At 44.1% G+C, this 12,698-nt stretch overlaps 1 protein-coding gene across 9 annotated transcripts; it reads right to left on the bottom strand.

Moving 5' to 3' along the window:
* Positions 1-7,202: 7,202 nt before the first annotated feature.
* On the bottom strand, positions 7,203-12,132 carry LOC110530711 (cold-inducible RNA-binding protein B). Of its 9 annotated transcripts, none has more exons than XR_002474585.2 (8): positions 12,021-12,132; positions 11,138-11,247; positions 10,933-11,039; positions 10,495-10,657; positions 10,168-10,345; positions 9,982-10,047; positions 7,564-7,643; positions 7,203-7,453 (listed from the first exon to the last, which is right to left on the bottom strand). XR_002474585.2 is itself a non-coding variant. In XM_021613961.2 (7 exons), the coding sequence occupies exons 2-7, from the start codon at positions 11,235-11,237 to the stop codon at positions 9,625-9,627; spliced, it is 621 nt and encodes a 206-aa protein (XP_021469636.1). In that variant the 5' UTR covers positions 11,238-11,247; positions 12,021-12,132; the 3' UTR covers positions 8,648-9,624. The 9 variants fall into 9 exon arrangements, 3 of the variants coding, with proteins under 3 accessions (XP_021469636.1, XP_021469638.1, XP_021469641.1); XR_002474582.2 differs by having other exon boundaries at positions 9,982-10,043; XR_002474583.2 differs by having other exon boundaries at positions 9,982-10,043; positions 10,516-10,657.
* Positions 12,133-12,698: the final 566 nt, after the last annotated feature.

Here is a 12,698-nt window from a genome sequence, read left to right as displayed (position 1 = left end):
ACACAGCCAATACAACACAGCTTTGGGACATTATTTGAATGTCCTTGAGTGGCTCAGCCAGAGGCCGGACTTGTACCCGATCAAACATCTATGGAGAGACCTGAAAATAGCTGTGCAGCAACGCCTCCCATCCAACCTGACAGAGCTTGAGAGGATCTGCAGAGAAGAATGGGAGAAACTCCTCAAAACAGGTGTGCCAAGCTTGTAGCATCATACCCAAGTAGACTCGAGGCTGTGTAAAATCTCTGCCAAAAGCGCTCCAACGAAGTACTGAGTAAAGGGTCTGAATACTTATGTAAATATATTTCTAAAAACCTGTTTTTGCTTTGTCATGGTGGGGTATTGTGTGTAGATTGATGAGGGGAAATGTAATACATTTTAGAATAAGGCAAAATGTGGAAAAAGTCAAGGGGTCTGAATACTTTCCGAATGCACTGTTATGCACTGTTATCAAAACTTATCAAAACTTCACACCAGGGTAAGCCGACACGAAACAGCCCTTATGGTTTGGCTAGGTGCTAGCCGAACTGTAGCATGCTGACGTCCCGAACTCGGCTAGCCGAACCCTACAAGTGTGCTTACACACTATTGATTTTTTTTTATTTATTTTTATTTAACCTTTATTTAACCAGGCAAGTCAGTTAAGAACAAATTCCTATTTTCAATGACGGCCTAGGAACAGTGGGTTAACTGCCTGTTCAGGGGCAGAACGACAGATTTGTACCTTGTCAGCTCGGGGGTTTGAACTCGCAACCTTCCGGTTACTAGTCCAACACTCTAACCACTAGGCTACCCTGCCGCCCCATATCTTGGCTGATATGTGGATTTATTGGTTGATAGGTGTATTTTTTAAAAATTTTAAGCAATTACATTAACAGGTATTAATTTCCATTACTTTTCAGATTTGTATAATTTTCCAAAACCTTTCCAGGCCTGGAAAACACCTGGATAAAATTCCATGACTTTCCCAGCATTTTCATGACTGTATGAACCCGACACCACCTAAACTCAGCAAAAAAATAAACGGCCCCTTTTCAGGACCCTGTCTTTCGAAGATAATTCGTGAAAATACAAATAACTTTACAGATCTTCATTGTAAAGGGTTTAAACACTGTTTTCCATGCATGTCCAATAAACCATAAACAATTAATAAATGTGCACATTTGGAACGATTAAGATACCAACAGCTTACAGACGTAGGCAATTAAGATCCGTTATGAAAGCTTTGGACACTAACGAGGCCTTTCTACCGACTCTGAAAAACACCAAAAGAAAGATGCCTAGGATCATTGCTCATCTGCGTGAACAAGTCTTACAGGCTAACCACACTGCTCGCGTCGCAAAATAAATTTAGGAATCTGTTATTCAGTTATTGCACTCACTGCACGCACGCGCCAACGAGCGTCTGCATTGCCAAGGGCTAAAATAGAAGTCCTTTCTATTTGTGACGCAGATCGCGCTGCAAGTCCTGCCTCTCCCATCTCCTCATTGGTTTATAGAAGCAGGTACTCACGTGCCATCTCCTCATTGGTTATACCCACGTGGGTGACTGAAAGACGAACGAGGTCAGTGGCGGTTATGCACCTAATTTATGAAAGTTGCCAATCGCAATGTAAAGTCAAGAGAAGACAAAGCCTGGAAAAAGAGAGATGACTAGAAATGATTTGGTTGACCGTTTTATGTGTGGATTAATTGGCAGAGTAGAGGACCTTGTGCATTTCAGGTAAAAATAACAACTTAATGTTAATATATAGAAACTAGCTAAATTGCCGTAAATGTTGAATGCTTTTCGACCTGTTCCCAAATTAAATGTAATTGGCTCAGTTTGTTTTGATATTATAACCTGCGTGTCGTGATTGCGTTTGGTGGAGGGGAACAAAATACATTTATGCACGATGGCGCACGCGCACAGCCAGTTTGGGTTACGTGTTAGGCATGCCGCAAGGAGGCATGAGGACTGCAGATGTGGCCAGGGCAATAAATTGCAATGTCCGTACTGTGAAACTGTGAGCTACAGGGAGACAGGACGGACAGCTGATCATCCTCGCAGTTGCTGACCATGTGTAACAACACCTGCACAGGATTGGTACCTCCGAACATCACACCTGCAGGACAGGTACAGGATGGCAACAACTGCCCGAGTTACACCTGGAACGCACAATCCCTCCATCAGTGCTCAGACTGTCCGCAACAGGCTGAGAGGCTGGACTGAGGGCTTGTAGGCCTGTTGTAAGGCAGGTCCTCACCAGCAAAGTCACCTATGGGCACAAATCCACCATTGCTGGACCAGACAGGACTGGCAAAAAGTGCTCACTAATGAGTTGAGGTTCTCTTTCAACAGGGGTGATGGTCAGATTCGTGTTTATCGTCAAAGGAATGAGCGTTACACCGAGGCCTGTACTCTGGAGCGGGATCGATTTGGAGGTGGCGGGTCCGTCGTGGTCTGGGGCGGTGTCACAGCATCATCGGACTGAGCTTGTCATTGCAGGCAATCTCAACGCTGTTCTTTACAGGGAAGGCATCCTCCTCCCTCATGTGGTACCCTTCCTGTAGGCTGATCCTGACCCTCCAGCATAACACCACCAGCCATACTGCTCATTCTGTGAGTGATTTCCTGCAAGACAGGAATGTCAATGTTCTGCCATGGCAGCGAAGAACCTGGATCTCAATCCCATCGGAGTGTGAGGGCTATTCCCCCCAGAAACGTCCGGGAACTTGCAGGTGCCTTGAGCGGGTAACATCTCACAGCAAGAATTGACAAATCTAGTGCAGTCCACAAGGAGACGCACCACAGTATTAATGCAGCTGGTGGCCACACCAGATACTGACAGTTAATTTAGATTTTGACACCCCCTCCTTCTTTAGGGACACATTATTCCATTTCTGTTAGTCACATGTCTGTGGAACTTGTTCAGTTTATGTCTCAGTTGTTGAATCTTATGTTCATACAAATATTTACACGTTAAGTTTACTGAAAATAAACAGTTGACAATGAGGACTACTTTTTTTGCTGAGTTTATAGCCTTAAAACATGGGATTGGTTACAGTCTATGACTTCATTGAAGTTCACAATATATCTTATTGTTGGCGTAACAGTTAAGAGCATAGTGCCAGTAACCAAAAGGTTGTTGGCTCAAAGCCAACGTGAAAAATCTGCCCTTGAGCAAGGCACTTCACCATAATTGCGCCTGTAAATCACTCTGGATAAGAGCGTCTGCTAAATCACTAAATGTACATAGAGACATAACTAGACATAACTAAATTCCACAATACCTCTTTCGCCATCTGGCTTGGATTCTCTGTCGACACAGCGCCCCAAAGCACCACCACGACTGGTCTGCCAACGAATACTCCATCCGCTGTGCCTTCATCCGCCTCCGCCGGAGCAGACTCTCCTACTAGCCCAGGGCTACAAACTTTAAACGCTGTGTCGCTAGCGTAGTGGCGGCTCCCCTGTTCAGTCTACTGCTGCCCCCTGGACACTATGATCAGTTGGCTACATAGCTGATGCCTGCTGGACTGTCCATTAATCACGGTACTCCATTCTGTTTATTTATTTTTTATCTGTCGGCCCCAGCCGCAAACTCAGGCTCTGTGTGTAGTTAATCCGACCCTCTCTGCCTAGTCATCGCCATTTTACCTGCTGTTGTTGTGTTAGCTGATTAGCTGTTTTAGCTAGCTCTCCCAATCAACACCTGCGATTACTTAATGCCTCGCTGTATGTCTCTCTCAAATGTCAATATGCCTTGTATACTGTTGTTCAGGTTAGTTATCATTGTTTTAGTTTACAATGGACCCCCTAGTTCCACTCTTCATACCTCTGATACCTCCTTTGTCCCACCTCCCACACAATGCGGTGACCTCACCCATTACAACCAGCATGTCCAGAGACACAACATCTCTTATCATCACCCAGTGCCTGGGCTTACCTCCGCTGTACCTGCACCCCACCATACCCGTCTGTGCATTATGCCCTGAATATATTCTACCACTCCCAAAAATCTGCTCATTTTATTCTTTGTCCCCAACGCTCTAGGCGACCAGTTTTGATAGCCTTTAGCCGCACCCTCATCCTACTCCTCCTCTGTTCCGCGGGTGATGTGGAGGTAAACCCAGGCCCTGCATGTCCCCAGGCACCCTCATTTGTTGACTTCTGTGATCGAAAAAGCCTTGGTTTCATGCATGTCAACATCAGAAGCCTCCTCCCTAAGTTTGTTTTACTCACTGCTTTAGCACACTCTGCCAACCCTGAAGTCCTTGCTGTGTCTGAATCCTGGCTTAGGAAGGCCACCAAAAATTCGGAGATTTCCATACCAAACTATAACATTTTCCGTCAAGATAGAACTGCCAAAGGGGGAGGAGTTGCAGTCTACTGCAGAGATTGACATTACTTTGCAGGCTTACTTTCCAGGTCCATACCCAAACATTTCGAACTTCTAATTTTAAAAATGAATCTCTCCAGAAATAAGTCTCTCACTGTTGCCGCCTGCCACCGACCCCCCTCAGCTCCCAGCTGTACCCTGGACACCATTTGTGAATTGATCGCCCCCCATCTAGCTTCAGAGTTTGTTCCATTAGGTGACCTAAACTGGGATATGCTTAACACCCCGGCAGTCCTACAATCTAAGATAGATGCCCTCAATCTCACACAAATCATCAAGGAACCCACCAGGTACAACCCTAAATCTGTAAACAGGGGCACCCTCATAGACATTATCCTGACCAACTGACCCTCCAAATACACCTCCTCCACCTCCACATCAGGATCTCAGCGATCACTGCCTCATTGCCTGTATCCGCTACGGGTCCGCAGTCAAACGACCACCCCTCATCACTGTCAAACACTCCCTAAAACACTTCTGCGAGCAGGCCTTTCTAATCGACCTGGCCCGGGTATCCTGGAAGGATATTGACCTCGTCCCGTCAGTCGAGGATGCCTGGTCATTCTTTAAAAATAACTTCCTCACCATCTTAGATAAGCATGCTCCGTTAAAAAAATGCAGAACTAAGAACAGATATAGCCCCTGGTTCACTCCAGACCTGACGGCCCTCGACCAGCACAAAAACATTCTGTGGCGGACTGCAATAGCATTGAATAGTCCCCGCGATATGCAACTGTTCAGGGAAGTCAGGAACCAATACACGCAGTCAGTCAGGAAAGCAAAGGCCAGCTTTTTCAAGCAGAAATTTGCATCCTGTACCTCTAACTCCAAAAAGTTCTGGGACACTGTAAAGTCCTTGGAGAACAAGAGCCTCCTCCCAGCTGCCCACTGCACTGAGGCTAGGTAACACGGTCACCACCGAAAAAATCCATGATAATCGAAAACTTCAACAAGCATTTCTCAACGGCTGGCCATGCCTTCCTCCTGGCTACTCCAACCTCGGCCAACCTCTTTCATATCGTCTGAGATCCCCAAGGACTGGAAAGCTGCCGCAGTCTTCCCCCTCTTCAAAGGGGGAGACACCCTGGACCCAAACTGTTACAGACCTATATCCATCCTGCCCCGCCTATCTAAGGTCTTCGAAAGCCAAGTTAACAAACAGATCACTGACCATCTCGAATCCCACCGTACCTTTTCCGCTGTGCAATCTGGTTTCCGGTCACGAGTGCACCTCAGCCACGCTCAAGGTACCAAACGATATCATAACCGCCATCGATAAAAGACAGTACTGTGCAGCAGTCTTCATCGACCTGGCCAAGGGTTTCGACTCTGTCAATCACCATATTCTTATCGGCAGACTCAGTAGCCTCGGTTTTTCTAATGACTGCCTTGCCTGGTTCACCAACTACTTTGCAGACAGAGTTCAGTGTGTCAAATCAGAGGGCATGTTGTCCGGTCCTCTGGCAGTCTCTATGGGGGTGCCACAGGGTTCAATTCTCGGGCCGACTCTTTTCTCTGTATATATCAATGATGTCGCTCTTACTACGGGCGATTCCCTGATCCACCTCTACGCAGACAACACGATTCTGTATACTTCTAGCCCTTCCTTGGACACTGTGCTAACCTCCAAACGAGCTTAAACGCCATACAACACTCCTTCCGTGGCCTCCAACTGCTCTTAAATGCAAGTAAAACTAAATGCATGCTTCTCAACCGTTCGCTGCCTGCACCCGCACGCCCAACTAGCATCACCACCCTGGATGGTTCCGACCCAGAATATGTGGACATCTTAAATTACCTAGGTGTATGGCTAGACTGTAAACTCTCCTTCCAGACTCACATTAAGCATCTCCAATCCAAAGTTAAATCTAGAATTGGCTTCCTATTTCGCAACAAAGCATCCGTCACTCATGCTGCCAAACACCCTCGCAAAACTGACCATCCTACCGATCCTTGACTTCGGCAATGTCATTTACAAAATAGCTTCCAATACTCTACTCAGCAAACTGGATGCAGTTTATCACAGTGCCATCCACTGTTACTAAAGCACCTTATACCACCCACCACTGCGACCTGTATGCTCTAGTCGGCTGGCCCTCACTACATATTCGTTGCCAGACCCACTGGCTCCAGGTCATCTACAAGTCCATGCTAGGTAAAGCGCTGCCTTCTCAGTTCACGATAGCAACACCCACCCATAGCATGCGCTCCAGCAGGTGTATCTCACTGATCATCCCTAAAGCCAACACCTAATTTGGCAGCCTTTCCTTCCAGGTCTCTGCTGCCTGTGACTGGAACGAATTGCAAAAAAAAAAAAAAAAAAAAAAAAAAAAAAAAAATCGCTGAAGTTTTATTTCCCTCACCAATCTGCTATCTGAGCAGCTAACCGATCGCTGCAGCTGTACGCAGTCCATCGGTAAATAGCCTACCCAATTTATCTACCCCATCCCCATAGTTTTTATTTTTCTGCTCTTTTGCACACCAGTATCTCTACCTGCACATGACCATCTGATCATTTACCACTCGTGTTAATCTGCTAAAATTGTAATTATTCACCTACCTCCTCATGCCTTTTGCACACAATGTATAGTCTCTTTTTTCTGTGCTATCGATTTGTTTATTCCATGTGTAACTGTGTTGCTGTCTGTTCACACTGCTATGCTTTCTTGGCCAGGTCGCAGTTGTAAATGAGAAGTTGTTCTCAACTAGCCTACCTGGTTAAATAAAGGTGAAATAATAAAATAAGAGTTTATTTACTAGTTATTGGAAGAGGTGAAACTATTGACTACATCCGTCTAGAGCTATGAACAAACACGAGGAGAGTATCTTTCCATTTTATTTTTTATAACATGTTAGTATGGTATCCCATAGACAAATCACCCTACCTAAAGCGGTTTCCCCAAAGAGATGCAGCTTGTAGGATCTCTATACATAATGTTTAAGATGGGAAATGTGTTTTCCCAAAACTCCTGGGAACCAGTGACTGCATTGAAGACACCACTCAGCCAATGCAGAGTACTGGGTTGATGTGTTGACTCCACTGCTGCTCACACCACCTCCAGACACTGGACCTAAGACCAAGGAATGAAAGAACTAGTCAATATTGCATAAATCATGCATTTTCAGAGCATTTGAAATGGCAGCTTAACAGATATGCAAAACTGTACAAAAACAGACAAACCTGGAAGACTGCTGCAGAAGATTCCAGTTTATCACCATCTGACACACTGGAGAGTTCAGTCTCCAAAAAGTTAACTCACCCTAAAAGAGAAGACAGTCATGACATTAGAACAGAATCTCACAAAGACAACAGGACTTTGGCATGCAACAGCTTAACTTGTTCAACTTTATACACAATGCTTAGAACCACGCTATAAAAATAACAGAGCAAGAAACAAACACAGATCAGTGGGTTGTACATCAAGAGGGGCAATTGAGGTGATCACAATTGAGTTTGACTGAAATACATACAAGACATGACGGAAGAGTATTCGTACGGAGGCCAGGTTGTCATTTCGCTAAGGCACATTTCAAGAGGGGGCAGTTGGACTTAAGCATCGTGTGTTGCAAAATGGCCAGGGGACGTTTGACTGGCAGTCTCTGCAGCAGGGGGACAATGGCTAAAACATTGCTGGAAATAAAAATTACTAAAGGATGTGAGCAAAAGGAGTTTACCTCACGTGAACTGGCCTATTGATTGTCCACAAATGAACTAGGCAAGAGAGCAGCTTTCACTTCTGATGAGCACTGGTTGGTAGGAGCAACACGTCATTCGCCAAGGACTTGTAGACATTTTCTGTAGCTGAGCAATGAAGCATTAACAGGACCCCCCCCCCCACCCTCATGAGTAGGCCACACTAGTCATGTCAAGATCATACAATATTCCTCTAGGCAAATAAACTACCCATTTATTTACCAAACCACTAGTGCCCAGTGGCATCAAGTACTCAAACTAAACTGTTAAGTGCAACTATAGTCAAGCGTTTTGACTACCAGTACCCCACTAACCATTAGCCACTAAAAGGTAAACCCCACACTTCAGCCTCAGAGGGAAAATATGCCAACAGAAGTTAATTAAAATACTGGAACCATGGCACTTCCTGTGAAATGCAGTATAAAGTTACTCCTAGTTTTGGGATGTATATGTTTGAAGTCTCTGTAGTACCAGAGAAGTTAAAAACCACAGAAGGGACACATTTAAATGCTATGAAGATACACGAACTGGCAAAATGCTAACTTCCCCATAAGTACGTTCAAGGCACACGTATTTTCAACAAATCGTTTTAATGGGCTCCATGAAGCCAAAATTGACAAAAAAAAATAATCTTCAATGTTGATGATACAAAGAACAGAAAGTACAAAATCGTTCCCAGGTGGAATATTGGGGAAGAGTAGTAACAGTATGAATTGTTTTTTTGTTGTTCTCTTTAAGTTAAGTCCATTATAACAAGCACATTTAAAATGCAGGCTTCTGAGCAGAGCAAAACACCGTGGGCAGACTGTAGCCCACTGCAATTTGCAACTTCATGAACAGCCGGCCACTTCAGGCGTGCAGTGTCACCAGCCTTAAAGGAATTCACTCTTTTTGGAAACTTAACACAGGACCGTCGGCTATATCAAGAACCTCAATGGTATGGGTGAAGGCATTGCTGCCTAGCAACACAAGGAATGCATTCATAAAATCCAAAAAGCACTTCCCGGCCAGTTTTCAAAAGCATCTAAGTGGAATATTTTTTTTTTTTTTATATACTGTTTTAAAACTTGGCAGGAGGTAGGTCGGACATTGCCGTTTAAAACAAAAACAGGAAGTTAACAAGCCCCATTGATATCCCCAATATTAATATTTAGGATTCAAATGGTGATGTCAGACAGTGCTGGATAGGAACAGGGCGTAGAAAGTAACTGAGGCTGTTATTCAAAAACAGCCATGTGAAGCAATATTTGAGTTCACTAAATGTGCAGCACCAACAAGTCAGACATTATGCTTTATCAATTGAAATGCCATAAGAGCAAATAGAGATGCATCCTTTAGAGAACATCTCCAACTGGAACTTCTATTAAACATGGTTTGTAAATGAATGGCCGAAACCCAATGGCTAAATTTAAAGACGCTCGAGCTACTTAAACACAGAATAGGACTACAAAAAATCATCAGGTCAACACGTGGACAAATTTCTTGAGAGGAGCGCATCTTTTTAAATACAGCCAGCCAAGGGATGATCTTGAATCGGGGGGCAGATTTTTACTCGTCAGCTGAGGACAAGAAGTGGGCACACAGACACTGAGTTTAGGAAACAAGTTCACGAACATTTGAGTTTGACACATCCAACATGGTTACCCACTAAACAGTCGCAAATAGCTGAACCAACTAGTGTGGGAGGTCTCTCTGTATAAACAGTGCTGGGCGTAAGATGATGCAAATATGATCCCAGCAAATTGAATGAGTTCAGAGTACAAGGGAGGGAAGGAACGGCGCATTGAACTAGATGGCATTCTATACTAGTCAGAGGAATAGATTTGATTCCAGAACCTTGAGGAAGTGTCCTAGGCTTATTGATGCAAGCACATCATTATGTAAGTACACATAACTCATACATACCATAACTGTCGTAGCTGTCTCTGTAGGATCCCCCAGAGCGATCCCCGTAGCCTCCCTGGCCCCTAACATTGGAGGAGAAAAAAATATATATAGGTAAGGTCGCTGTCCGATAGAAAAGATGCAAGACGGGAATCTCTACAAACAATTTGAACATCTCTTAATTGGCAGTCGGACGTGTCGCCTCACCTATTGTCCCTGTATCCTCCGCCACCGGAAGAGTATCCTCCACCACCGCCGCTCCTGTATCCACCACCACTTCCATAGCTCCGGTCTCCGCCGCCACCTCCATAGCTCCGGTCTCCGCCGCCACCTCCATAGCTCCTCTCACCATATCCCCTGTCACCACCACCATATCCTCCACCACCTGGGAACAAACAAGCACAGGCTGTTCAAAAACCAACTCATATTAAAGGCAAAACACACTGAAATGTTTGACTACGGCCAAGAGGGAGGGCAGGACAAACGCTAATGGAGGATGGGGAGCACACCATTTTGCAGATTGTCTGCCCATACCTCGCGAGTAAACTCGCCCACCTCTTCCTCTCCCCCCTCCATATCCACCTCCACCGCCATATCCACCACCGCCTCTGGACCCTCTGAATCCACCACCTCCGCCTCCAGAACGACCACCACCCTTGCCTGCCTCGTCCACACGAATTGTTCTGCCGTCAACTGACTGCAAGAGAGAAAGGGGTTAACCATTTGTTTTATGTATGGGTTTAACACATCTGGGTGGTCCGTCATATTGTTTATAGCTGTACAACATTTATACATTCAGGTCGCAATTGTAAATGAGAACTTGTTCTCAACTTGCCTACCTGGTTAAATAAAGGTAAAATAAAATAAAAAAATATAGTGTTAGGGCTAGATATTCAAACTGGTGCGCTATAATAATTATACATGCAAAAACGAGGTAAATAAGCTTCCTTAGAAAATTATCCACATATCTACCTTGCCGTTCATGCCATCCAATGCATCCTTTGCATCCTCGGCATTATCGTACTTTACGAAGCCGAATCCACGAGATCTTCCCGTTTCTTTGTCCCTGATGACATCAACTGAGCGAGACCAAAACATCAATTAACCGGAAGTTCCCAATTTCTGATAATATATTTAGTAGCCAACCATCGCGCAAATAAAATTACTTGGGACGCACCTTTTGCTATGTTTCCATACTTAGCGAAAGCTTCAGCCAGAGATTCTTCTGTTGTGTCGAAGCTCAGGCCACCGACGAAAAGTTTTCCTTCGTCGGACATGTTTCTTTGTCTGCAAGGGAAAAAGCCCGGGTCAAACAAAATCCCATTAGGTGTCGTTACCTGGCCATTTCCATTAATATCAAACGTTACATAACGTACTCCCGATACCTACATGAGTTGTAAATCTAGCTAGGTCACATCTAGGGTAGTTAACAAATTGTCTGACGCACATTGCGCACAACATAATTAGCTCCGTTAGCGCTAGGCCAACCTGTCAATAATCATCGGAATTCAGGCTTATACAACATTTTTGAACGTTATTTAACCTGCTATGGTGGAAAACAAATTAAGCGTAAACCGTACGCGCGGATTAGCCGTCTGGCTAAATGAGTCTTACATTTATATAAAAAAAAAAAAAAAAAACAGGCCAAGAAAGGGAGCGCCATTTTACACCACGTTGTTGGCCTGCTTCGCCACCTGGTGCTAAGCTAAAGGCGGAGACGCAGCCATCTTTACAATGAAGTTGATAGCTAAGGTGAAAATAGAACTGAAAATAGAAAAATAAAAAAAGGGTTAAACATCCGTGTATTTCATTTGTTTACTAGCTAGTTCTCGCAGAAAAACTCAAAAATCAGCTTAAGTGAACTGGCGAAATACATGTCGAAAATTAACGTTAACGAGTACTTTCGCTAGCTAAAGCGGCTTTCGAACCACGTTTATTCAACAATAACTACATTTCTGTAATTTACACAATAATTATTTAGAATACCTAAAGACGACCAAAATAACGATAAATTAGGCAATCAGCTAAATACACCAGCCACAAAATATACAAAAACATACCTTTTACGGACAGAACGAGAAGAGCTGGTGTTTAGAGAGGCACGTCGTCACAAAAGAAATGGAAGCGCACTCTGTCTATGACGACTGTTAGCGAAGTATTTAAATGACTTTGCGGGGGGGGGGGGGAGGGGGGGGGGGGGCGTGATCTTGTCTTATTTGAATATGGGCACATCTTTTTCGCGGTAACAATTGATACAATTATAACAGCTATTCAATTACATGAGTTAGCTATTTGAGTTTGTAAACTTATACGCCCAATGTCTTTGACACTTTTAAAGTCAGTCCAAATTGGGTTATATTTTAATAATTTTTCAGGCTACTTTGCCCACTAGTTTTATATAGGCAATTTTCTAAAACATTTATCCAGAAGTGGAAAGGATACACATGTTAATGGTCCAGTGTGTCCATGTATCTCACAGTCCACTTTTTCTGCATGTACTGTATGTCACCCAATGCATAGGCTTGGTTTACTTGTCTCTGCAACTGTAGGCCTTAGTCAAGCTACTGTGCTTTTCTTCCTAAAGCATTATTGAAAGAAGAAGAAAAATAACCAGACCTTGCCAGATTTTGATGCTGGCATGAATCGGTATATGGAATTCTTTGACCTTTGGCATTAGCCTGCATCTAAACTGAACAAAAATATAAACAAAACATGCAACAGTTTTAAAGATTTTACTG

The sequence above is a fragment of the Oncorhynchus mykiss genome, chromosome 8 (assembly GCF_013265735.2).
Source record: "Oncorhynchus mykiss isolate Arlee chromosome 8, USDA_OmykA_1.1, whole genome shotgun sequence".
Classification (NCBI taxonomy): domain Eukaryota; kingdom Metazoa; phylum Chordata; class Actinopteri; order Salmoniformes; family Salmonidae; genus Oncorhynchus; species Oncorhynchus mykiss.
The sequence above is the reverse complement of the archived record's forward strand: the minus strand, read 5'-3'. Positions and strand labels throughout refer to the sequence as shown.

What these genes read in the sequence shown, in the direction of transcription:
- LOC110530711 (XM_021613961.2), bottom strand. Translation starts at nt 11,237, where the DNA reads ATGTCCGACGAAGGAAAACTTTTCGTCGGTGGCCTGAGCTTCGACACA. An exon ending in GTATGGAAACATAGCAAAAG is followed by an intron (nt 11,040 to 11,137) that starts GTGCGTCCCAAG and finishes GGTCTCGCTCAG; the next exon opens with TTGATGTCATCAGGGACAAA. An exon ending in TGGATGGCATGAACGGCAAG is followed by an intron (nt 10,658 to 10,932) that starts GTAGATATGTGG and finishes TCTCTCTTGCAG; the next exon opens with TCAGTTGACGGCAGAACAAT.